We start from the raw sequence: 27,533 nt of genomic DNA, 5'->3' as shown, positions 1-27,533 counted from the left end.
ATACTTTCTGATTTTTCGATCATCGATAAAATTGTTGCTCTTGCTACTTTAGCATTTATATGTTGTGCTAGTATAATAGAATATGTATATATTTAATTTTATATTTTCTGCAAAATTATAGACAATTTAATTGCAAATGTTAAATTATCTTTAAAAGATTTGTAGTTTCATCAAAACTAGTTAGCAATATATTCAATTTGACAACAAAAGAATATTAGATCTTATATATATTATATACTTATTCATTATCTAAAGTAACTCTTACATTAGTTTTAAGAAATTCGTAGAATTGCCACAATTAATTAATAATGTATTTAATGCATTTCATTATATAAATTCTTTTTTACATTTTACTTTCTTATCTGCTGTAGACTCTTTCAGATTGATGTAAAAGAGAGCGCCACTCATACAGAAATATCTTGTATTGTATACTATTGTATTATCTCTTGTTCACAAAATTGTTTTGCAAACTTGTTTTCAAATTGCTTTTGAAATAATATATAATAATATAAGAAAAAACTAAAAGTTAAGATTTTTTAGAATCAATATCTGATTTAGAAGATCAATATAATAATATTTAGTTTTATGAGTAGAAAAGAAATATCTATGCAATTCATAATTTGCATATTTTTTACTGATTTTGAGAACGCACACGGAAATAACACTATTGCTAAAAGATCTAAATATTGTGCTAGATATAGATCTAAAAATTTTGTTGGACATTCAAAATTTATCAATAGAGCACTCGAAACTTTTTGCTGCAATATAAAAAGGATGTAATGCTCTATTGATAACTTTGAATGTCCAACAAAATTTATTTTTAAATCTATAGCTAGTATAATTTTTAGATCTATCAGCAAAAGTGTTCTTTCTGTGCATAGTTCTGTTATTTACCAAGAGCAAAATTTTATTTAAATTTTAAAAAAACTAAACACTATAATGCAAAATTTACTTTTTCGTTTTATTAAATCTATTCGTGCGACACATAAATGCATTTAAGAATATTCATTAAGAGTCATGTAAAAAGAAATAAAACTAAATGACACGTGCATATCAAATCCATGTGATTGTGCGATTATCTTTGGGACTTATTGCATGATTTCGAAGTAATTATATTCGAGATTTCTTATATAAATTTTCAAAGCAATTATTTTTTTAATGATAAATATGATAAAATTATTTTCAGATCTTGTTAACTTGATAATAATAGTAATATGTTTCTCATTGTTGTAATAATGCATAATAATTTAACAAATAAGAAATTTCGGAAATTTAACACCCTATTTGCCCCCCTCTGACTACGCCCATGTATATGTATCAGTACGTGTATAGTAGAAGAAAAAAAATCGTTCAAAGTTTATCTTGCTATTTATCGTCTACAAAAATTTGATTATGCACAAACGGAAAAGACATAGTATAAGCAAAAACAGGGTTATTGCGCATAAATACATACACACATATTCGAAATAAAGATAAAATTTGTCGATATAAACATTTATCATTTAATTTATGTATTTTTGTAAATATATCATTTATCATTCAACAAAGTATTTTTGCATTGAAGTGAATTTGTTACAACAATTTGTTCAGAAAATCTGCTTGGCTTAGCACTAACAGAATTTTTCTTCGAAAACACTCAGAGAGTGTCAAGATTTTTTTTAAGAACTTCAAACAATCATCGGCATCACCAAACGTTACTTCAAATAGAGATTGAATAGATTAAATCTTTAAAAAAATTGATATATTAGACTATTAATCTTCTTCATTTTTCTTGTTATTTCCTTTCTTCTATTACAATTTACTTTACATATTTAAGAATATACATGTTTTTCTAATAAAAAAATATGATAATGAAAATGCATCGAATAAGTATTCTAATGAGAATTTATTAACTTAGCTTTTTATATTTTATAATAAAAATTAATTTTAAAAATTTAACATAAAATAATATATGATAAACTAATAATGATAAGCAATATACAAATATTCTTGTAGTGGTACCCGGATGTTATCATAAGTGCAAAGAAAAATAATTTTATTCTCACGTAGTATTACGATATTATAAAACGATATCACTTCAAGTAGCACACTAGTTTAATTGGGCAGTCAAATTATGATACAAAATGGCAAGAAATAACTGTCTATCACTTCTTTAAAACGAGTAATGCTCCCATAATCAACTGTAACGCATTATAGAGAGGTAGCTCTTGCTGAATAGCCGGTTGGACTAGCGATTTGCGTAGATATCTAACACAAAAACGATTGCACGTGGTGAGTTACCTATAGAACCACTAGTCACGTCATTCAAATGCTAAGTGTATACTTAAGAAATAATTGATAGAATACGGCGTCATAATGTCCAAATGTAATAGTTAAAAGCTATGGGCATAGATATTATAGCAAATTTCAAGAAATTTGTTGAAACATTTTTCTCGTCATATTTGTTCATTACAAAATGCTACAAAACAATTATATTTAAATGAAATAAATGCAATATAAAAAACAAAAGTAATATAAAATATGCAATATAAAAACCAAAAGTTTAAAAGAAAATAAAAAAGATGAATAGGCTTTGTTACAATAAATTCATCAATTTTTACTGATTTTATCTGTATTCAATGAAAAGTTCTAACTACTCTACGATATTTTTGGGTAATATTAAATTTACTTAACATTATCTAAAGATACATATTTATCGATGGTATATTTATACTCTAAAAATTATTTATATTATAAAAATGCAAAAATTAAAAATTAATGTTTAATATTATCAAAGCTAAAAGATAGCTTTTTAATATGATGCAAACATAATAAATCTATTTGCTGATACTGGAAGATACGGTCGTTTTGACGTAAGTATTATTGCATCACATAAAAGTATGCTGCCTTCTGGATCTTACATTCGATAATAATTGGTCTGCTTGTTGTTTCATAGTTATGATTTATGTAATCGTTCTTACTTGACTACATGATATTTCTGCTATAAGTAACATGCCGTCTGTTCTATCAAATATATTTTGACAAGTAACAAGTGTTTTTTCTCGTCGAACTAAATTCGTTAAATCTTTGTTGTCGTTAAAAAAATATGCTTATAAAAAATACGAAGAAAAAATGTATATAAACATGCATATTAAAATTGCGCATCTAATTTCCTCAATCCAGTTTTTTCAAATCTGTTATAACATATTCAGAAGCATCCTTTAACCTTATTTTTTTTTACATCAATAATTCAATTTTAAACCGCTATATAAAGCAATTCCGTGCAAATTTTCGGTTGTTAAAAAGACCGTTAAGACCTTAATTTTAAGATTTTAATTTAAAAGTAAAAATACGGTATCCGCTCGTATACGTGTTTTTTTCCTGAGAGAGAGAGAGAGAGAGAGAGAGAGAGAGAGAGAGAGAAATGAAGTGCGAGAAGTACATCCTCCAGATCGTTTGACCACTACCAATTCCAAGAATATATTATAAGAAGAACCCGAGAAAAAATGGTGTAATATGATAATATACAATATAATTAGTTATGAAAAGATCTAATAACATATGTAATTTTATATGATCATTTAAAATTCAGATCTTTTCATAACTAATTATATATATTTACATCTAACCAATTATACCATTTTTTCTCGAGAAAAATCAGTTTTTGAGATTCTCACACTTATGCCCGATTCCACCAATGTAGAACGTAACTTTAATCTCGGTTCAACTTACTCTTCACCTTTTTCTAATTCTTAGAACTAGAAAAAGATGAAGAGTAAGTTAAACCGAAATTAAAGTTAATCTACATTGGTGGAAATGGGCATTAGTGTGTCATCATTATTGTAAAGATCAAGATTCAAAAATCAATCTAATAAGATCAATTTATATGTATATTTCCGTAAAAAAATACTGTAGAATACTCTTTCAAAACTATTCTCGGTTTGAAATTTTCAATTTATTTATTTGAAAAGTTTTATATAGTTCTATACTACCATATTATCCATATTACAAGATATTTTATATCTATTACATTATATTTTGACGACAAACTTTTTAGTCAAACTTCGAAGAAAAATATAATGTAATAAACACTTAAACTTGTCTAGAAACTTTTTGCGACTCTGAGAGATCGGAAAGTTAAAAGCCAAAACAATTGTGAGATTTACATTTCCTTATCGCAAATATATTGAAAGAATATCGCGATAAGTAAATATCAGTCATGAGTTTATGGGAATTTTATCATTAAAACAATTAAAAATGTCATGACTTTCTGCACTTTTATTTATAGATAAATCAAACAATTTTTTATCACACTGTTGCATAACCCATAACATAAATTTTTCTCAAATTTATCGGTCATTCAATGTAATCTACATGATTTCTGTGGAATAATAAAATGGCGTAACAAAAGTGAAGGATAGATAAAGCACGAAATAATAACAAATATAAGAAACGAGACTATTCGTGCTTAAAACGCTGGTTGTTATTCGCTAATTATTACAATTTTCTTGTTAGTTAGTTTACACATTAGTTAGTTAACACATTAGTGTGTTAACAATCTTCATATAAAAAAAACCAAAAATTCGTTAAACGTTTCGATCAGTAATTTGATCATTTTCAGTAACTCAGGCAATATAAAACAGTTTGATTGTCATACTATGAAACCGTTAAAAAGATGTGTGTAAAAGGTCTACATTGTGAAATAAAATTAAAGTCGTCAAGACGAATAACTGCGAACAACTGTGACTGTGGCGTAATTTTATCACTTGATTTCTTCAAACATCTGAAATTCTAACAAAATTTTGCTCTACACTACAATATTGCAATTCCCAAAGAATAGATGGTTTAAAAGGAAAAATAAGCTAAAGCCGGAGCTAGATAATGTTGCTCAGCAATTTATTTTATTTCAAAACAAATCCACAAATGTTTCGACCTATTCGTTTTTTGGTTATCCTCAGTGTCTAATAATTATTCATTCCTTGCAGTATAACATTTCGTCTTTGAATATTAAAATCTTTTGTTTTTTGTTTCTTATTATCCATACAATTTGTATCTAAAATCTTGATGTCGGAAGTCTTATGTTTGATCGTCACCGTGTTTTAAAATATAATTTACTATTGTCGTTAACTTTAAAACGTGTAACCAATTCTTAACTGCTTATATCGTAAGCTGACATTGTCGATAATGTCAGTTAAGAATTGGTTACACGTTTTAAAGTTAACGACGATAATAAATTATATTTTAACACAATGACGATCAAACGTAAGACTTCCGACATTAAGTTTTTTAGATACAAATTATATAGATAATAAGAAACAAAAAACGAAAGATTTTAATATTCAAAGATAAAACGTTAAACAAAGATAAAATGTTACACTGCAAAAAAAGAATAATTATTAGACATTAAGGATGATCAAAAAACAAATAGGTCGAAACGTTTGTAGATTTGAAATAAAATAAATTACTGAACAACATTACCTAGCTTCGACTTTAATAGCTTATTTTTTCTTTTAAATTATCGATTTAATATAAGAGATTTTAAAGATTTGATTTAATAATCATTGGAATAGATATTATCTTGAATCAATTTTAGTGCTACAGAGACTGCAATGATTGAACCTTTGCGTGCCTTTGCCGAATCCTTCCGTCGCTATCGATCTAATCTAACAACATACATGATATTGTAATAATGTTAAAAATTTAATTGCTCATTAAATTTTGACGTTAATAATTCTTATTATTGTAAATACAACTAATATTTTTTCTCACACATGTTCACAAATCAACATAAAAAGAGAAAAAAGGTAAATGATATTTGTTTTATGACTAAAATGTAGATTTTACGTTACTCTATTAACTCAGAAAATTTTTTTAACGTTACCATATGTGTCTATATTGATAAATTTGCTTACGAGCAGTCTCCGTTTTTTTTTCTAATTTATTCGACAGTCTAATCATTTCAACGGTAAGAATCTGATTTCTCAATGATAAAATAGAACGATAAGAAAAAGCGTATTCAATTTTTTTTCATCCAATTGACACACACGATAGTTGCTCGTAATTTAAGAAACAGAATAAGTGACATATTTTTTATTTAATTTTTTTAATGTCAAAAAATTTTTTTAAATAGTAAAAGAAAATCTAGTTTTGAGTGATTTAATCTCTTATGGAAGATAGTCAATATTTAATATAATATTCGTATCATTTAATGCATTCAAATTGCTTACGTTATCAATATATCACAGACAGTAAAACACGTATGATCACTATAGCCGGAGGCTGCACTGGACCGAAGAGGAGGGTCGTCTGGTCGGGGGATTACTCCCGAGTGAAGGAAAGTATAAAAAGGACTGCACAAGCCTTGTACGCACTAATATACAATTGAGAAAGAGGGAGACTGTATCGACAGCAGTTGCGGCTCGCGCCGAGAAAGTATACCGGCGAATGTGACATCCTATTTCAACTCCGTTTTTTGAAATTTTCTACTTGAATTTCAAAGTGAAAAACATTACGACAGCTTCATTTTTTCGTTCGACTTTTTCGTCGTGTTTATTGGCCAGATTTTTTCTTGCGGGCGCACAAAAATAATTGCGAAAAGTGATCCTCAAAGTCGACGTGTGTAAAAGCGACGTCTTGTCGTCACACAAACCGAGCTTTGCTTGAACTACTGCATCCCTTGCGGTGAACGATAAGTGTGAGTAATCTTATTGTATATAAATATTACAAAATAGAATAAATATTGTTATTTAGAAATTAATACTATAATGCCCGATTCCACCAACGTAGATTAACTTTAATCTCGGTTCAACTTACTCTTCGCCTTTTTCTAATTCTTAGAACTAGAAAAAGATGAAGAGTAAGTTGAACCGAGATTACAGTTAATCTACGTTGGTGGAATCGGACATTATAGTATTAATTTCTAAATAACAATATTTATTCTTGAACCGAGATTACATCTACATTGGTGGAAATGGGCATAAGTATAGATAAATCTTTCTAAAATGGATCAATATATGTCTCCTTAGAATAATTTTTTAAAGATTTATTTCTATATTTAATACACACACACACAAAGAAAAGTTTAAAAGTAAAGACTTTTAAAAAATTTGTTTCCTTAAGAGTCCTTTTTTTTATTTTCTCTAATATATATATTTCCATGTTAACAGCTAGATAATTAATAAAATGTTTGTAACTCTAAAAGATATAATAATAGATATCTTTTAATAGGTATGTTTTTTAACGTTTGTGTGTTTGAGATATTTAATATTGACTGATAGTAGCTTATCAATTTTTAAAAGTGAAGTCAAAGTCATTTTACATTAGATTGGTGGCTCATATGAAAACCTTAAAAAGACTATCTTTGTAGAATTTGCACATATTTAGACTATTATAGATTCAATTTACAAAAGTAGAACTTGAGCAATATCTTGATAAATCGTTTCAGAAGAAGTAATTTTATTTATCTTTCTATTTAAATTAATGAGTAAATTATTCTCATAATTTCATCTATTATAATTTCATAATTTTATATCAATTCCAAATTTGTTAGTTATATCTATATATGTATGGTTTCATAATACTTAATTACAAAAAATGTAAAAGTAAGACTAATTAGAACAATTTCTCGTGGACACAAATATTTGAGACTGTCAAATGCTTAATGATAGATTAATTAATTACAATATGATAATTACGTTAAACATGCTATTTATTTATCATTTTCGTTTATTATTTAACGATATTTTAAAATATATTTTATAATGCAAAATATAAATACCCTTAGAAAAATTTACTTTTTAAAACTTAAAAAAAGATTACTTAAAAAAACTTTTTAATTTACTATAGAACTTTTTAAAAGTTTTGAAGAGTAAATTTGAACACTTTAAAATAGGATTTACTCTTCAAAAACTTTGAAAAATTTCTTTAATAAATAAAAAAGTGTTATATGTTCTTAAATTATTTTTTTTTAATTTTATATAATAAATTTTCCTAATATTAATACTAGTGAATACAAATGTATCATACAGAAATAATAAATAAGAAAAAAAAATTTGCAATTAACCTACAGGTTAATTCTTTTTTCTTGTTTATTACTTCTGTATCGCACATGTGTTTAGTGCTAATAAATGTGCAATGTGAGTAATTTGTGTTCCGCATTTAATTTTCTGAGCATTGCAATATTTACAACTTTAAGTCTTATTAGATGATTTCAAGAATCAAAATTAAAGAAACTTTGAGGCCTTAAAGTTACTTTACACAAATAATGTTATTAAAATAATGTTATAATTTTATTAATTTATTAACATTATTTTAATAACTTTTACTTACTTTTACGCCAACTTTAAGTTACTAAACATCACCATTAAGTTACTTCACATAAACTTTTACATACTTTTCATGAACTTTACGTCTTCAATAACTAAATAAGCAAAAACTCAAGGATATTTTTAAAACTCTGAAATAACTTAAACAAAACTTAAAAATTTTTATAGTTACTTAAAAAAACTTTCCAAATTTTTAAAGTTACTAAACAAAACTTTAATAAATTTTATTCCAGTCTAAAGTAAATTTTATATATACATATACATATACATATACACGCGTGCGCAATAAGATGTAAATTACTTAAAAAAGTTATCGGAAAAACACTAGACATCGTATGATTGTATGGTCAATTTGACACTAATATAATCAAGCGTAATAAAAAATTTTAGTATAAAACAAGATACAAAAAATAATAACACTTTTATAAAGATGAGTCTTGAAACTACGTCAATGCTCAATGACTAGATGCTAACTGTTTGACTTATGCTTCTCGATAGAATAAAAATTGCAAATTAATAATTTAATTAGTAAAGATTAAGAACTATAAAACTATAAAAAATAAATTTTATTTGAAAAGAGAATTTGGGATATTCCATCATACAAATTGCGATGTAGTAGCAGAAGGGAGTTCATTGATTGTTCCGCGGGTTGATGATACCAATTTACTAGCGCTTTTAATCAGTCAAACACGTACGAGAATAATAAGCTTCCATTGTTAATAATGAACTTAAGCGTGAACCAAACAGACATGAATTAATGATCTTTTACATGTGTTTTATTATCGAACTGCTTTGCGACACATGTAGTATGAATGACGATTATTCATGTAAGATTGTATGTGGATATGTAGATTATAAGTGGTAACATAATGATAAGATAATCGACGCGCTTCTACGTAAATAATCTCCGACATTACGAATAAAAGATATAATACACACTTCGTGAACAATAATAATTTGTGTAATTCAATTATGTAGCATCTCTTATACAACTAGCTATTATATTTTATTTAAATTAAATTTTATGTACAAAGGTACAATTAAAATAAGTGTGTAAATCTAAAAAAATGTTTATAGAGAGAGATAATATATAAAATTATTAAAAGCAATTCTCCCATTATATGCAAATTATTGTATGCAAATCATTATATTAACTTAATGTTAATTTAATACTAGTCATAGTTATTATAAATTTAATTTATGTTTTAAATTGTATTCTGGATACTGAGCTTTTTTATAATTTTAATTTTAATAACATTATTACCATAACATTATTACCATAAATTCTTATAGCAATAATTAAGTATTAAAATAATTGTGATTGAATACATTCTCAAATGTCAAAATTTACACTTATATAATACTTTTTTACATATATATTAAATTCTATACGATAAACAAAGAGGATGTCGAGCCAAGACCGGATAGCAGTGTTAATAACAATCTTCCTTTTTCTTACTTCATACCAAATGTTTCGGTCAATATGTGACCATCTTCAGTGTACTTATTATAATTATTGTAATTATGTTACATTAGCCTAATAATTAAAATGAGATTGAGTCCAATCCTAATTATGATTTACATTTGATTCTTTATAATATTAAATCTGGACAGAGCGCCCACGAAATTGAAAGTGTATATTGAGTTTATGTTCCAAAGATGTTAGACTTGTTATACAGGGTGATTCAAAATAACCTGATGTCCTTGCAATGCCATATTCTTGAGCAAATTCTGAGACGATTTTTTCTTTTACAAAATTTTGTCCGAAGCTTAGTTTTCGAGTTATAATTGAAAATAGTTTACTACTTACGAGTCCGATACAACGAACAGGCAGGGACGGTGCAATGCGTCATGAGACGATAGTAAACACTTGACAGTCTCATTATATATTGCGCGTCCCTGCCTGCCCGTTATACCGAACTCGTAAGTTGCTACTTATTTTCAATTATAACTCGAAAACTAAGCTTTGGACAAAATTTTGTAAAAGAAAAAATCGTCTCAGAATTCGCTCAAGAATATGGCATTGCAAGAACATCATGTTATTTTAAATTACCCTGTATAACCAGATGAAAGACAAGTAACTTTCAACCGAAACGTTTGATGTGAAGTAAAAAAAAGGAAGAATGTTATTGGCACTGTTACCCAGTCTTGACTCCTTTTTGATTATCGTATTGATTTTATTCAACGAACCCAGAGACATAAAATTATATTAAATTTATTTCTTCAACAAGTAGAATTTAAATATTAGCGCGGCTTTTTTAATTATGTCTCGCTATGTTATTAAAAAAAAGGATACAAAACATAATATATCAATTTTTTTAATATATTATTTTTCGACCATTTTTTGTAACTTTTGGTTACAAGTTTTTAACGTAATTTTAATATCATGATTTTCGCGCGTTTTAAGTCGTAATCTGACATACTCGTCTCATGATTCAGTCCGTTAGGAAGGCAAAGGAATGAGGAAAAATGTCCATGAGTTTACGGGGAAGAGAATAACTGTGACTGTTATATGCAAACATGAGCAATGTGCTAATGGCATCGACAAATTCGCGGTGAACAATGTTTAAGTTTACTTACACCATGAACAAACGGTGCCGCGCGGTTGTATACCGTTTACCGCGATCATTGACAAATTTAGATCATTGTAAATTTGTGAATGGCTGTCTACTAAAATAGTCAATTTTAGATACATTTTAAATAAAATAAATCATCAACAAATAACAAAAAACAATACAATATTGGAGTAAACAAAGAAAGAATGTAAGATCCAAAACTGTTTATGTTCAATTTTTTCTGCTTATCTCTAAGCTTAATTTAAAAAAATCTACGTACAACATATTAAATAATAGAATACAAATTTAATAGGCAAAAAATTGAAGATTTATATACTTTTCAGCAATCCATTCGCTCTTACATTTATTTTTTTAAATGGATCAAAGTGTATTGGATAAATATATAAATAAATGTTCAATTAGTTCGACAGTCTTCTTGCATATTCAATTTAATTTAATTTAATTCAATATGTAATTTATTAATATTATTAATCTCAATTTAATATTTATATTCCCGGTTTACGTTAAACAATATTGTTCTGTATTTGTTTCAGAAGTTTTCGGTCAAGGTGACGAAGAGGAAAACTTACTGTAAAGTGAAAGAAATTGGGTCACAACCATGAAATCCATGTTTGCGCTACAGCAGTTTAAAAGTGAGTAATGTTCGATTTGTAACGGGATGCACGAATGCTTAATTATAATGATAATAAATGACCGCAAAGTGTCATTAGTTCGAGGAGAAATTTGGAATACATATTTCATGCATTTTTGCTGTGGTATATAATTTGTATAAATTTTAATTAATACGTATACTCAAATATTACAATATTTTAGAAATAGCCATTTGGATCATTTGGCGATTGCACGTAATTATTGAACTCGTTATTTTATTTATTTCACGTCATGTATTTTTTTTTTTAATTGATAACATAATAAGGAAAATTGATCTTGTATAAACATTTAGCGAATTTGAAATTTATCTTTTTCACTTTTAATATGTTAACTTTTTAAAATCTTTTTTCAATACTGTACTGTTATATGAGATATATATTTATAACAGTTTCCCGCATTCTTGCATAGCATTCTTTTAAATGCTCAAAATACAAATTTATGTAAACTAATGTTATGCATAGAATCACATATTAAACACATATATATCCAGGATCGCATTTACACTTTTGGAGGTCCAAAGCGCAACATCATTATGAGACCTCAAAAAACAAGTCTATTTTAGTTAATCAAATTCATACGCATTTTTTTTTAATTTATTGAAAATGTCGACATGCATTACATGATGCAAAAAAGCGAAATTTAATAAACAATTACCGCTTACAAATTTTCCAGCGGTCTCTAGTTTTTATATTATAAATTTAATATTTAAAAGTATTTTATTTTGCAACTATAACTAAGCTGTTTTTTATATTGCTATTTGTGAAGAGTAAGGTTTTAAAATGAGGCCCCAACTTGCGCTTAATGCGTCTTATGGTAAATGCAGTCGTGTTGTATATCACATGTTAAACATATTTTTATATAATCTTTTATAGTCGAATATATCGGCTATAAAGAGTCCATTAGAACCTTAACAGATACTTTGATAAATTTAGGTACAATCTATTTTTAAGAAAAAATTATCTATTATTTGTTGCTATTTATCATAATATTAAATATCTCAATAATGAAATCAATCTTGAATTGACATTGTAAGAAATGGTTTAAATCACAAAATATAGTTTTGCTTATAATTATCGTATTTTTAATAACTTAAAAATTTGACAGTTTAATGAACAAAATCGATGATTTTCAAATACGTTTCTAAGAATCTGTTATTTATATTAAGTAAAAGTATGTTGTAATTCCCTTCAATGATCAGTACTCTATGATGTAACGCTATACGCATGATAATGCTTCCAATATATATTTATGCAATATATTTGCATGATATTTATGTGCAATTAGTTCAACTAATTTACTGAACAATTACAAATACAAAACAATTGAACTAATCCTGTGTGTACAAATTCGGCTAGTACAAATTGTAACTAAGTTATAAAAAAATACGTAATAAAATGGACGAAGAATACGCATAAACTGACGTATTCGTTCGTGATGTATTCAGTGAGATCAACTTAGGTAATCAAAGTCGATCGAATCTTTGCAAGAATAGTATTATTCGAAGATTTCGAACGAACATGATAACCTTGATTGACACCATTATTACAAATAATACGGAATTCGAGTCAAGGCAAGCCGCTATTTATCGCACAAATTGTATCTCAAGACGTGATTTCTTGACATATTCTAATACATCTAACAATTATGGTATCATTATACATTAAAATAATTTATGTTCTATTAGACGCAGTAAAAATTGAGAAAAAGTAGAAGTTTAAAAAGGCTTTAGTTTTACAAAGAAATAAATTATCAAACAAAAATAAATTAAGTATATTGCATATTTATATTTCATTATGTCAAGAAAACGCATTTCTGATTTCTAGTTTAGAAAGTAAAGCACTGCAGCAGATCAAGTTGAAAAATGCGCAATAAATATTATGAACAATCAGACATCGAATATATGTATATGTAAGAGACAGTATATGCGACGAGACAGATAGCTTCAACAAAAAAAACATCTCTCAAGACGTGTTCTGAGGCTATTGTCTTTGGTGCCTTATGTTTTTATATCTTTGTCTCAATTACTCGATAAAAAAGTTTTAGTTTCTTCCATTCAAGGGCAAGTATTATGAACTATTGACAATTGCTTTGACAAAACATAAAAAATGAACTGTCTTTCTAGATTACAATCAATCTATTTAAGAATTTAATTTTTGCAAATTTTTATAAATAATAATTAAAAATGGTTTTGTTGTAAAATTTACAGTTTTTTTCACAATTGATTTGTTTTATTTATTCGACACATTAATATATAGCAAAATGCATATATAAAAATTATAAGAAATAGCATTGATAACACGTTTCAAGGCTAAATAAGTATACAATACACGTATACTTAATAAGTATAAGTATACTCTGTAGGTTTTGAAGTGCAAATTAGACATACACGTGCTTAAACATGCTTTCAAATATGATTCTCAGAAAGATGTTTGCAATGTGCTATACTTGTACATATGATCTTGTGAATAAAGAATCGCGAGGGTCGTGAGGACACGCTGCTTTAGTTTTTATTTGATAAATACAATATGGCCTCGTAATATTCTTCCGGGATTATTTAATCAGTAGACATATCTTACTAATCGTAAGCGTAAATGTAATAAATAAATCCACTTTTTCTATCCGTCAATCTAAATAGCAACAATAAAATAAAAAATTTGACTGATAAAATTAAAATACGTTTCAAAGTTTATAAATATTCTTTGAAACAAAAATTTACTCTTGAATTTGTTTATATATCGTAAATTTACTACTTTTTTATTTAATTATAAATATTCTTAGTAGTATAAGTATTCCTTTAATCGATTATTACCTACCCAATAAACATTAGGACATTCTATGTACATCCTATGTACATCTATATGTCCTTCTATATACATATATAAATATTGTATGTTCTATGTATATACAAAGAATGTGAAAAGTATATACATCGCATATCCGATAGTAGCCGCGGACTATGAAGAAATTATAAAAATTTTTACTATGTTTTTTACATGTGAAACATAATAAAAAATTTTAGTTCGCGGCTTCATGGTCCGCGGTTAATGCTGTACATCAAGTAATTTTTGATATAAAATTTTTTCCGTGTATATTAAGAAAAAAAAAAAACAAAGGAGCTAGTTTTACGTGCTCAATTGTTTATTTGTTAAGCACAAACGTTTCGATTATAGTTTTTGGCCTTCTTCAGTGTAGAAAAAGTAACATTATAATTTCTTTAACGCCAATTTTACAGACCATTTTAACCAGAAAAACAATGAATCTAATTTTTTCTTTTCGCACGCAAATTAAAACATTTTTCATAAAGACTAAGGGCGGAAGTCCGTTCTTATATTTAAGATTGTCTTAAGTATAGTCTTAAGATGTTATGAACCAATCAGAAAGCCATATTAGTATCTTAAGACAGTACTTAAGATAATCTTGAAATAAGAACGGACTATCAATACCGCCGCCCTAAGATCAAGGTAATCATCTACCAGAAGTCATTTCGCATAAACAAGTCAGTTATTCATTATAAATGAGTAAAAATTCTTCCCTGACTCTCCTCCCTGACCCTTAGTTATAATTGAAACATTGTAAACATAATAATTATATTTTTTACAAGTTCTTCACAACTTGTTTTATGTGCATATGCTTGACAAGTCTCGATTAAAGATTAAAATTATGTACTTGTCTCATCAAAAGTATTGGCTTTACGACGCGATATATTATTGTAAATAATTAATTAAAGATATATATAAGCCAGTTAGAGCCGGAGCTAGTTTTATGTGCTCAGGTTGTTTATTTACTTGTTAAAAACAGATGTTTCCACCATGGATTTCTAATTTCCAATTCTATAGTTTTGTACAATACTGTAATTTATAACTAAGAACTAGAGAAAATTTTTTATTCATTCGAGTAACGAATAACTAACATACTTATATGCCATTTTATTCTTTTCTTTGTAGTTCCGGATACTGTGGGAGATTTTAATCGGTCATTGCTCTGCCATTTGAAGACGACGTATCGTCGCGCGAAACTCGCCTCGAAATCTCGAAATTTCATTACGAAATCCATTAAAAATAATAAAAAAGAAACAACGCGCGTACTACTTGTTGACTTATTCTAATTGTAACACAGATTCTAATTTCACAAATACCAATTCTTGCGATACAGAAAATTCTCGCAAAAAATGACGCAGCGCTTCAAGGCGTTAAAAATAACACTTTCGATAAATCGACAATCTTGCTAATGTGCGAATAGATTACAGCATGTTATATAACAAGTGTGTATACAGGATGATTCAGAACAATCTACTGTTCTTGCAATGCCATATTCTTGCGCGAATTCTGAGACGATTTTTCCTTTTACAAAATTTTGTCCGAAGCTTCGTTTTCGAGTTTTTTTAATTGAAAATAGTTTGCTACTTACGAGTTCGATACAACGGGCAGGCAGAGACGACGCAATGCGTCATGAGACGATAGTAAACACTTGACAGTCTTATTTTACGTTACCGGACTCGTAAATTGCTACCTATTATCAATTATAACTCGAAAACTAAACTTCGGACAAAATTTTGTAAAAGGAAAAATCGTCTTAGAATTTCCTCAAGAATTTGACATTTCAAGGACAGTAGATTGTTTTGAATCACCCCGCATACACAATGCGCATAATAATCTTTAAATCACCGAATTGAATTTCGGTTCATAAATTCTTTCTATTTTTCAAGAATGAACGAAGACCAAGGTCAATAGCAAGCAAATATGCGCCGAAAGACATCACTCTGATGTATACTTGAAGTGTGAAGAGGTAAACAGAGAGTTATCAAAAATGTTCAATATTTTTTCAAGATTTTTGTTTACATTTTGAACGTCGGTTTGTGCATACCGAAAAGCGGTACTATCAATTTAATGTCATGATTTATTTGTTACACAACAACATGCTATGATTTATTCGGGCATTAGCAAGATTGTTGATTTGTCAAAGTGCTATTTTTAACGTCTCTGAAGTGTTTACTTAACGTAAACCAATATAAGTTATTTGATCAAAAAAACTAGTAGTCAATGTTAAAAAATAAATTTCAAATCTATTATGTAAATAAAAATAGAAATATTACATTTTACATATTTTTATTTGCCTTAAATATATGTTAAATATCTAAAAAATAAATTTTAAAAATTTGTAGCAAATTTCTACAAAAAAAAAAACTAATTTCATCCAGTATAAACAGCATCCAGTATAAACCGGTTGAAAACAAAGTAGTAATAACTATCAGAATTAAAAATAAAATATATAAAAAATGATTTAAAAATATGAGTTGAGATGATTTACATCATTGAAAGATTTTATGACCGTTCATAAATTATATAAATTAATTATAGCTTGAAAGAACTTGAATATAATGCATCTGTATATAATTCTATATGCAACGTTATTAATTATAAATGTAATATCTACATACATCATTTTAAATTTCAAAACATTTAATTACAAGTGCAAACACTATTAATACTTTGTTTCTAATCTTTATGATAATCAGAAATCTATTGCAATTATATAAGAATTGTGCATTGCACTCAGTAATAAATAAATCATCACCTATAGAAAGCAAGTTTTCATCTTTATGATGCAAAATGCTCACCTGACGTGATTTCAAGTAACATGACACGAATGCAAAACGTTGATGTTATTACATCGACAAATTGTCACTATACTGTTTTTATACAAAGAATGTAAAGAGTTAATATTATTGAAAAAAGTGTAGACATACATATATAAATATGTAGTTTGTCAATAAAATAGCATATTTTTACTAAAAATAATTAATAGTATTTGATTTATATAAATAAGTAATAGTATTATATTACAGTATTATATAATATAGCAGTCGTTATATAAACACCCTCTTCATTATTTCAGTATTATAAAGAAATAAATGTTTTAAAGAGGGTTCTTTTCCACATTAATTTATCAAAAGAAAAGAGGTTATAAATAATTTATGTAATCGTACAATTAATACAATACGCTATAGAAATTCGAAAATATATTCCAATTCGATATTAAATCAAATAAGTCAATGATGTAAACAAAAATTAAAAAAAAGTTTTTTATTTAATAGAACAATAAAGAAGAATAAATATTAAATTTGTGCCAAAAAAATGTATAGTTATTAAGACTATTTATAATTTGCTAGGCCTAAGAGAACAATTAATAGTAAATAATAAAAATATGTATCTTTTTATAGATTCTAAAAGAGTTACAGAAAAAGTTTTTTAGACGTTTTATACTTTACTCATAAGATGTTTATCGGTGTATACTATAAAAGTTAAACATTAAGTTTTGATTATATGCTAACATTAGCGCACATTATTCAGATATAAAAGACGTGACCTCTTATTATAAAAAATATTTTTTTCTTTCTAGAATGCATTATCTTGTTTATAGTGGGCATCATGAGCAGTTTTTTGACTTATCTAATTTACATTGCCGACCCTGTAAAATTGATACTGGAATACGTAAGTATCTACAAGTAATAAAAGATAACCTATAAGCGATAGATATGTATAAGCATCAAGAAGAATACTGAATGCTGGAAGAATAAGTAAAAGACAGTATAAAAATTAAGAAAAAAGTTCCAATGTCAAAAAATGTTGAAATCAATTTATATATTGTTTTTGTCATTAAATAAATAAATAACTTTCTTTTAATTGCGATGTTGTATGAATTATTTAAAAGAAAAATTTATTTAAATTTTGAAAATTTACATTATTTTATAAACTGTTAAAAATGTAATGTCAACTTTGGATATAATACCACATATTTTACATAATATTTTAATCTTTAAATATTATATCATTAAAATTCATTTATTTGAAACAAGGCTATCTATTATTATAATACATATTCTTATAATAAAACGCTTTACAGATCAATTATAAACAATTGTTGCAAATTCTTAAACTGCGAATGGAGAGTAATATATTCCGACACTCAAACTTATGCTATATTTACAGAATTTACAAATGGCACCACACTCGATGCTTTTCTCAATATGGAAAAAACCACCTCTTGATCTTTACTTGAACATCTACATATTCAACATTACCAATTCAGAAGAATTTCTACACGGCAAAGAGAAGCTCAAAGTCGAACAACTCGGACCATATGTCTATCAGTAAGCAAGTCTCATAATTTTTACTTGTATAATACTATCATAAAATATTATTTATTATAAATAGAATGTATTATATGCACATATTTAGAGTGGATAACTCATAGATTATTTTTGGGGCCTAAGTATACATACTTATTTGTAAGTAATTATTTGATCAATTTTCAGAGAATTTCTTGAAAATGATAATGTCACATTTAATGACAACGACACCATAACTTTCATCCCTAGAAGAAAGGTAGTTTACGTGCCCGAAATGTCAGTCGGTGATCCGAAAAAGGACAAAGTTATGGTTCCAAATATAGCTTACTTGGTAAGCAGAATAAATTATTAAATTTATTATAACAATATTAATTAAAATTTCTTAATAAGTGGTGATAATCAAATATTTTTAATTTTTCAATCTTGAGTCGTTGTTAGAAGCATAGTTTTGGATTAAAAATAAATAGATATCTATAATTATAGCTCGAATAAAAAATGCGACCGTATCCATCATAAACCTAATTTATAATATAATGGTTCAACACATCATAAATCAAAATTTAATTTACAAATTAATTGTAAAATAATGTTAATTTGAAAATATTGCATTATGCATAATTTTGTTCATTTATATGCGGAACAATTAGTAATCAAATGTCAAATGTCAAACACTTTGCTCATAGATTTTTTACATATTGTTTTATGTATCATATAATTCTTATTTAATTGCGTTACATTGCCTTAAGCAATAAATTAAAACGACAATCGTGCAACTTTAACATAATCGATGCCCAAAGCAATTGAAAATATATAATTTGAATGTGTTTATTGAAATGTACAATTCTTTGCAATTTTACATTATTCACGTTCATTAATATTCACTTTGTGACAAAAAATTCCCACAGAAGATAAAACACAATTTTAAATATTTGAGACGTTTCAGCGTCAAACTGGTAAGAAACTGAAAATTGCTACTAGCTGAGAATTTTTTCTAATTGAAGAAAAAACAAAGAAAAATAAGGAAAAATTGAAAAAGTATATTTATACTTCTAATTAGTTTAGCATCATTATATTTAATTACTTTATGACATAAATATATTTAAGAAAATAACATTTTTTACATTTTATTTAAAATGTAGGGTCATTTAAAATAATTTGACAATAAAATAAAATTTATGTAAAAATTTTGTGACGCAGGGTGTTTCATCTGCTTTACATAATGCTGGATTTTTCGTAAATTATCCTTTTATGCAATTGGCAAACATGATGAATACCAAAACGATACTCAATATCTCAGTATACGATTATCTGTGGGGTTATGAGGATTCAATGGTGTCACTGGCTAGTAAAATTGTGCCAAACTTTATTACTTTTCAAAAATTGGGCCTTCTGGACAGGGTGAGTAAATAGATTTCTTAAATAGAAATATTAAATAATTTTATCAATTGACAAGTATTAGGAAATCTAACAATTCAAAGCAATAGTGCACTTCTACGCATGAGTATCCAGCGGCAAAAGCCTATTTTATAATTCTCATATTTAACCAGTTTAAAGTGAATTGGTCAATCAAAGAATTCATGGTGGCCTAGTTATTATCGACAAAGTTAATCATAGATGCTTATATAAATGTAGCGCACCTTGGCTTGACGGTAGAATTTGTAGCTTTAGCAATGTGTTTACTTTTATCAAACTCGCGCTCGCGTGCCGTGTGAGAGTGGCTGGAAAAGTACGATGACCGAGAATGTCAGTGGCGCAGGGTGAAGTCCAGGGAAATGGAAAAGAGTGTGTTTTAATTAGGCATATCATATAAACGTCGGCGCCTATTTGTGATTACTAAATCGCGGACAAACTGGTTAGAATCCGGACGCATTTTCACAGAACTCATTTAAACATGATCTTGCGTAAAATGTGTTAGCTACTATTCCGTTATACATAATTCCCATTTATGTAAAAGTTTATAATGTTCTATATAGATAACAAATGAAAATGTAAGAAATGATTCAATCATTTTAATATAGTAAGTCACTGAAATAAAAATTTCTAGAAATAAAGACATAATTCTGTATCTTTTCAACAAAAACGTATACTCGCATAAATCATTGCAATTCATTTTAAAACATTGTAGAATGAGGAAATAATAAGAATGCTTTAGTCATTCCTAACCGCCAGCTATACTGTAGTTACTGATATCATCAATAATTGTGCTGTGTATAATCAAAGATAGTAAGAAACAGATCTGTAATTTGACAAAAAAGAACCAGTACTTTAATATGTAAATTCGCAAGCAATGTTAAAGGAAGCTGAAGAGCTATTTTTGTTTCTAAAAGAATATATCTAGATTGTATTATTAGATCTAGAATATATTCGCTCGGTCGAGTTGTTCGGAATTGATTAAAATTGAATAAAATTTCTAGCCATTCACTTGAAATCCACACATACACGAATTTCTGCAGCGCAGGCATTTTTATGCACGACTAGTCACCTTTAAAATTGGCTTATCATGTATAAATATATATTAAATGATTACATATACAATAATCATTTTAGATATATAAGTAATTAACAGGTAGTTCCAAGAAAAATTTGATACTTGATTTCATTTATTCTTTTTACATTTCTCAAATTAATCATTAATTTTACATCCATTAGTTCAAGCTTAAGAATATTATTCAAAATTTATTTTAATTCTATTATTATCGTTTTTTTTTTTTTTTTTTTTGAATTATTTTAATTCTTTTCAAGCAAAACTTGGTGCAATGTACATCTTCATCTCTATTATTTTTTATGCAAACGATAAGAATCGTAATATATTTTACAAAAATAAAAAAAAAGCAGACATTTAGAACTTCCCTTTCTATTTTTTTCATCAGATTTCTATTATAAAGCAATTACATGTGTAATTTCATAATCTATGACATAAAACTGATCGTGATTATGCGGTAATGTACAAGAGCAAATAAAACGGTGTCGCGGACTCGTATGTCCCGAACTGCTGTCGCTTTTCGCAATTATTGCGAGCTACTGATCCTTTCACTATTTACACACGCTCGTTTCAGGGTTCACGAGGTTAGTGTTAATAACTTTCAGCACTGCACGGTTTCAAGGAATACGCATGATTTCCGGACGCACCTTTCTCCCGTTGCATTAACAATTCAAGTAATTTTAATGTCCTTTTCGGAGCATTATTATTTATTTATGAGTCTCAGATTTTCCATACAAAGAGCATTCCGATAAATAATAGCTTGAAAATTTCAATAATTAAAGCATTTTACCAAAACTATTTTTAATATATTATCAACTCTGAAAAGATTTGCATAATGTATGTTAATAATTTTATGTCGATAAGAAAAATGTTTGAAAATAAGACTTAAAACAAATTTTGATATGGATTTATTAAGTTGTATCTATAATTGTTTAGATGTACGACGAGGGAGAAAACATTGTGACGCTAAATCTACGAAAAGATGTTGACATGACGATTGAGAAAGGCCGATATCTCAGTATTGATAAATACAATGGTAGTCCCGGATTGGCGCAATGGGGATATGTCGGAACGGAAGGCAACGAGACAAAAAAAGAGTAAGAATGTAATTTTCATAACTGTACTGCGGAAAAGTATATTTTCCAGGAAAACAGACTACAAACTATTTTTAAATTTTCCATCGTTTCTATGTTGTTTTTATCGTCATTTATGCATGAAAATACAAAGTAAAGTAGATACCATTTCATTCTGTTAAAAGGTGCTAAGTGGCGACATTCTTAAGAATATCATAAAATTTATGGACACACTTTTATTAAAATTCAAACAGTGCATTAAATTAAGACACCTTTAACGTGAATGAAGATGACTAGTACAAATGTACATAAAACCATGAAAGTTAAATATTATTCCGAGAATATTTAAATGGTGACGTATTTGATAAAAGCTATTGCGTATTTCTGTGTCACAATTTGTGTAATTATGACGTGCTTCGGAATCTTAATAAATTCATATCAACGTATTTGCGTGCTTCGGAATTTTAATAAATTTATATCAACAAATTTAATTAGTTTTTTTATAAATATAATTCAATAATATACAACAACTAATGTAAGTTTATTTTTAATAAATAAATAATGTTTTATTTTATTATTTAGTAAGAAACAAATAGTTTAAAAATTAAAAAGAAATAAATATAAAAGAATAATATAGATCAGATATAATTTTAATGCATATATCTTTACGAATTTAAAAAATTGAACAAATTGCATAAAATATTAATTAAAAAAGCGACTTTTAAAAAATAGAGTAATTCAATTCAAGCATATTTTTTAATCGGGTATATTTTTATTTTATTTTAATATACGTATCGAGTAACGCGTTAAAATTCTATATGTCTCAATGTTGAAATTTATACTGATCAATTAGCATATCTGATCAGAATTTATTAAAACAACTGTTACTTAATGTTTCTACATTTTCTGTTGCAATATGGATAAAATAACATTAACATTTATCTTTGTTTTTTCTTTTTTTTCTTTTTTAGGAATAATAATTGTAATACGCTACAAGGCGCTACGGAAGGCATCATATTTCCATCGAACATAGACAAGCGTGCTATCTTTAGGGTCTTCAGGAAAGCGTTTTGTCGAGCGCTACCGATTATGTATAGGAAAGAAACTTGGGCAAAAAACGGGTTGCCAGGATATCTCTACACTCTCACTGATGATTTTGCCGATCTACCCGATCAGAATCCGGACAACGCATGCTTTTGCCGTAAAATGAAATCTTGTTTAAAGAAAGGTCTGCTTGATGTAACGCCGTGCTACTACAGTACGTATTTCGTAAAGATGGCAAACTTGAAATATTTTTTAACACGTTTAACAAGCATTGCTCTTCAAATTTGTTATTCAATCAATATTATTTATATGAAAATTAATAGGTATATTAAGATTAAAAATGTGTTTTGCATGTAAATTAATATAATCCACTGAAAAAAAAAACAAAATGAGACTAAAGTAATTCAGAATCAAAGAGAGCAAGTTATTTATTTTTATCATATCCATAATTGTTATATTTCTTTTTAAATGCCACAATGATGTAATGCAAAACAGTTTGAAATGTTATGTAAACTAAAAGAATACTTGGTAATTTAGATGTGTGTGCTTAATATATAATTCGTCTTACACAATGGTATGAAACAATTAAGGTCATGCTGTTTTGATCTTTATAAACAACGGTGTTAACGAAAGAAACTAAGTTTTTTTACAGACGTATTTTTCTGTGTGGATTTACAACTTAGATAATAAATCAGAAGTTAAAGCTTTTTATCAGTTTCCATCCTTTTCTATTAGTGCTTTATTTATTCTCATTTTTTTAATTATTCTCATTTTAATTTATTACTTTAATTTGTTATTAATATTATTTTTATAAAGTCTCAATGCATATGTATATGTAATATGTTATTATAAAAGCATCGCTTGTAAGTCCATAATTTTGATTATCATTTATCTGACGATACGTTTCATTGCGTCATTGTTACAAAGGCATTAGTTCACGCGACCTTATCTACAGGTCATTTGCCTTGAGCTTGCTATAAATGACCATAATTTTATTATTTCCTTTCTCAATGTCAAGAGTCATTAACGTAACCATTCTGAGAATATGCACAGAATTAATTAATTTAATAAATTATTTATATCTTCCTCCCTTTTTTTAGATATTCCAGCAGCAGTATCGCTTCCACATTTCCTTCGTGCTGATCCGAGTTTGCTAGAGAATATAGAAGGTCTTAATCCGGATGAGGAAAAACATGAATCATATGTAATATTGCAGCAGGTAAATAACATCATAATATAATATTCAAAATAATTGAAAAATTTACTTGAGATATTTTGTCAAATCTTTGAATTAGTAAATTATTTTATTATAATTTTGCATTATTATTAAGTATAATTATTATTATCAATTTTAATATAAAAATAATTTTTTAATTTAATATAAACTTTTATATTTAATGTTTATTTTTGTAAATTGTTTTATTAAACATTACTCTAAAAAATCAAGCAATAGTTATTAATAATAAATACAAATTATGATTACAATAAATAAGCATCCAGTTATCTATATTTTTATATAATTAATATTAGATAAGTCTTATGCACACTGATTATTCAATCACGATACTATTTCTTAGAATTATGCATGCATGCATGAAGAACGTTCAAAAGCTATCTATTAGTTATCCAGTGCTAAATTAATCTTATCTAACATCTAAGTAACAGTTTAATAAGTCTAAGTCCGTATAATTAAACTACTCAGTAAAAGTAAAATTTTTAATTAAATCTAAAATTTAAATCCAGTTCTTTTTCTAGCCTCTGTTTGTAATTATAAATGCCAATGTATTATTCTATAATAAACTTATTCTCATGACTGTGTTATTATTTCAGGTAGTTGGTGTGCCCATATTCTTTCATTCGAGGTTACAGACAAATCTGGTAATGCATCACACAAAATACAATACCAAAATTGCGCCTTTCAATGATATGGTGCTACCTTTATTTTGGTTCGATATGGTGAGTAATCCATAGTTTTGTATATCGATTTGTAAAAATTATGCACTTCTGGGAAAGTTGAGACGATTATATATCTCTCTTCGCTTTCTCTAGTTCACTTCTTTTATTGCACCTAGTGCATTAGTCACCGCATAATTTCAAACACGTAAACAGATAATGCCGGACAATTGTAAAATTATTGATTATTATTATTGATTATGCGTAAATCACTGATTTTTAAACTGCCTTTTCAAGCGCAGTTTTTTTTCATATTTATATTTCAGTCTAATAATTTGTGTTACACATGTAAGTCGCGGATTATAATTTATTTTATTTATCTTTATTGTAACTATAAATATATTAATTTTATTCATATTAACTTTTTCAATATTATGGTCTAATGTTTGATTTCTTTCTGTTAGACTATTCTGACGATACCGACTTATCTGCTGATCTTATTGAAATTAATACTGCAAATATTACCAATTGCACAGACAATATTAATGTATGTGCTTGGTATAATCGGAGTAACAACGATAGTATTATCGTTAATGTCTATTTTATGGGTTCTCAATCAAGAACAAAAACAAGAGCATGAGGCATCGAATAGAAGTATCGATAGCACTGATTTAAGAGTGCCCTTATACAACGGTCCATATACTTCGATCAATATTTTACCGACAATCAAGAAGATGACGTCAAAAACGGATCTATTTAGTTAAACAAAAATAAAAATTTTCACATGTAATTGCTTGTCAATAGAAATATGAAAAGACTTTGATCCAGCGTATCGACGAGTAGTCTGAGACAATTTAGTGGATTATAAATAAAATAAACTTGTGATTACTTTTTGCGCTTCGTAGTAACAACGAAAAATTGCAGAAAGTAATCATTTAGATAAATTAAGATAATATATGTACAATTAAATGTTAAATAAGCCGATGGTATGTCTGGAAATATATTTTTGATATTGTATTGTAATATCAAAATTATATACTTTTAAGTTCGATAACGAAAAATGTAGATAAGATACTGCATGTTCATATTGTGCAAGTTTCTGGTTATACGCCATAATTACATATTCATAAAAAATTTAGCCAAATGTTAAGATAAATAAATAGAAATAAATTAAATGTATAAGATAAAAATAGTATAATTATAATTTATATATTTGCAGTTGTTATTCATGTGCGCGCGCGCGCGCGTGTGTGTGTGTGTGTGTGTGCGTGCGTGCGTGTGGGTGTGGGTGTGTGTCACACTAGCGGATCCTTGGGTTAACCCCCCCCCCCCCTTCCAAGTTAAAAAAAATCAATTTTGCTGGATCCGTTTCAAGAATCTTGGTAAAAAATGCATTAAAGCAGGTCAAACCCCCCCCCCCCCCCCCCTATTATCGACATCAAGATCCGTTAGTGGTGTGTCATATATATGTAAATCTTTCAATAATATATCTTGTCTATCCAATATCATGATAATATTTTAAAGGATGGTATATATAGTACAGAAAAACTTGTGAGCTATTATGATTTAAAATATATACATTCAATAAGCATATTTAATCTATCGTCACGGAAAAATACAAAAATATTTATTTACAATATTTGTAAAGAAATATTTATAAATTAAAATATTATCAATGTTGAACACAAATTTTCATGCAAATTACAGTCAGAAGAGAAAATTAAAAAAATTACAAATGCTATAGTTAAAAGATTTTAAATATCGTAAACTAAAAAAAATTTATAAAAGCAGAAATATTTTTTATGTTTAATACAAATATGCTGTATTATATAAATATAATATTATTAGTAAATTTAATGTCAACGTATTTAGATAAAAGAAATATATCTGTCTATTTATTCTCTTTAATGAGAAATTGATCAATGTTCAACGTTGATTATGTTAGAATTATAATTAAAGCAGACTCAAATGTACATATATATAGGAATATGTTTTCACTCCGTTTATATAATTTTTGTTGGATTTAAACTTTAAGAAAGGGAGATTATTATGCAATTGTTTATATATTTTGGATTTAAACTTTGGGAAAGGGAGATTATTGTGCAATTATTTTGATACTTGTATACTTATGTTAGTTTATTTATTTGTGTTGTTTTTTCATAAAACATTATTGCGTATATACTTTTATAATAGGTTTGCTCGCGTCGCATGCCGCGACATGCTCCAATCTATAGTATACGTAATACTATACGTAATACTAACGTAATACTATAGATTGAATCATATTGGAGCATGTTGCGGAATGAGACGCGAACAAACCTAATAATACGTGATAAAGTATTGCTACATGATTTACAAAATAAATATGATTTTTGAATATAA

The 27,533-nt window shown here is 27.1% G+C and overlaps 2 protein-coding genes across 4 annotated transcripts in view; one reads left to right on the top strand and one right to left on the bottom strand.

Moving 5' to 3' along the window:
* Positions 1-8,760, bottom strand: part of LOC105671820 (fatty acyl-CoA reductase wat-like) — a 14,490-nt gene extending 5,730 nt beyond the window's left edge. The window contains exon 1 of the mRNA XM_012366290.2: positions 8,308-8,760. The gene's annotated coding sequence lies outside the window, so the exon portion shown is untranslated. The remainder of the gene's footprint in view (positions 1-8,307) is intronic.
* Positions 6,347-27,533, top strand: LOC105671819 (scavenger receptor class B member 1-like). 3 transcript variants are annotated; one of them, XM_067358231.1, is made up of 12 exons: positions 6,347-6,673; positions 11,416-11,511; positions 17,930-18,021; positions 18,520-18,680; positions 18,846-18,990; positions 19,857-20,057; positions 21,747-21,815; positions 22,078-22,238; positions 23,186-23,472; positions 24,359-24,477; positions 25,089-25,214; positions 25,616-27,533. In XM_067358231.1, the coding sequence occupies exons 2-12, from the start codon at positions 11,478-11,480 to the stop codon at positions 25,913-25,915; spliced, it is 1,695 nt and encodes a 564-aa protein (XP_067214332.1). In that variant the 5' UTR covers positions 6,347-6,673; positions 11,416-11,477; the 3' UTR covers positions 25,916-27,533. The 3 variants fall into 3 exon arrangements, with proteins under 3 accessions (XP_067214332.1, XP_067214331.1, XP_012221709.1); XM_067358230.1 differs by having other exon boundaries at positions 11,413-11,511; XM_012366286.2 differs by lacking the exon at positions 21,747-21,815 and having other exon boundaries at positions 6,348-6,673; positions 11,413-11,511.

Source organism: Linepithema humile, chromosome 6 (genome assembly GCF_040581485.1).
Source record: "Linepithema humile isolate Giens D197 chromosome 6, Lhum_UNIL_v1.0, whole genome shotgun sequence".
Taxonomy (NCBI): Eukaryota; Metazoa; Arthropoda; class Insecta; order Hymenoptera; family Formicidae; genus Linepithema; species Linepithema humile.
Note: the sequence above shows the minus strand (reverse complement) of the source record. Positions and strands in the feature narration are given on the sequence as shown.

Bases quoted from the DNA above. Each gene is read 5' to 3' on its own strand.
- LOC105671819 (XM_067358231.1), top strand. From the start codon at position 11,478: ATGAAATCCATGTTTGCGCTACAGCAGTTTAAAA. The intron at 21,816-22,077 runs GTAATTTTAATG...ATAATTGTTTAG, and splicing joins CCGTTGCATTAACAATTCAA to ATGTACGACGAGGGAGAAAA. The intron at 22,239-23,185 runs GTAAGAATGTAA...TTTCTTTTTTAG, and splicing joins GGCAACGAGACAAAAAAAGA to GAATAATAATTGTAATACGC.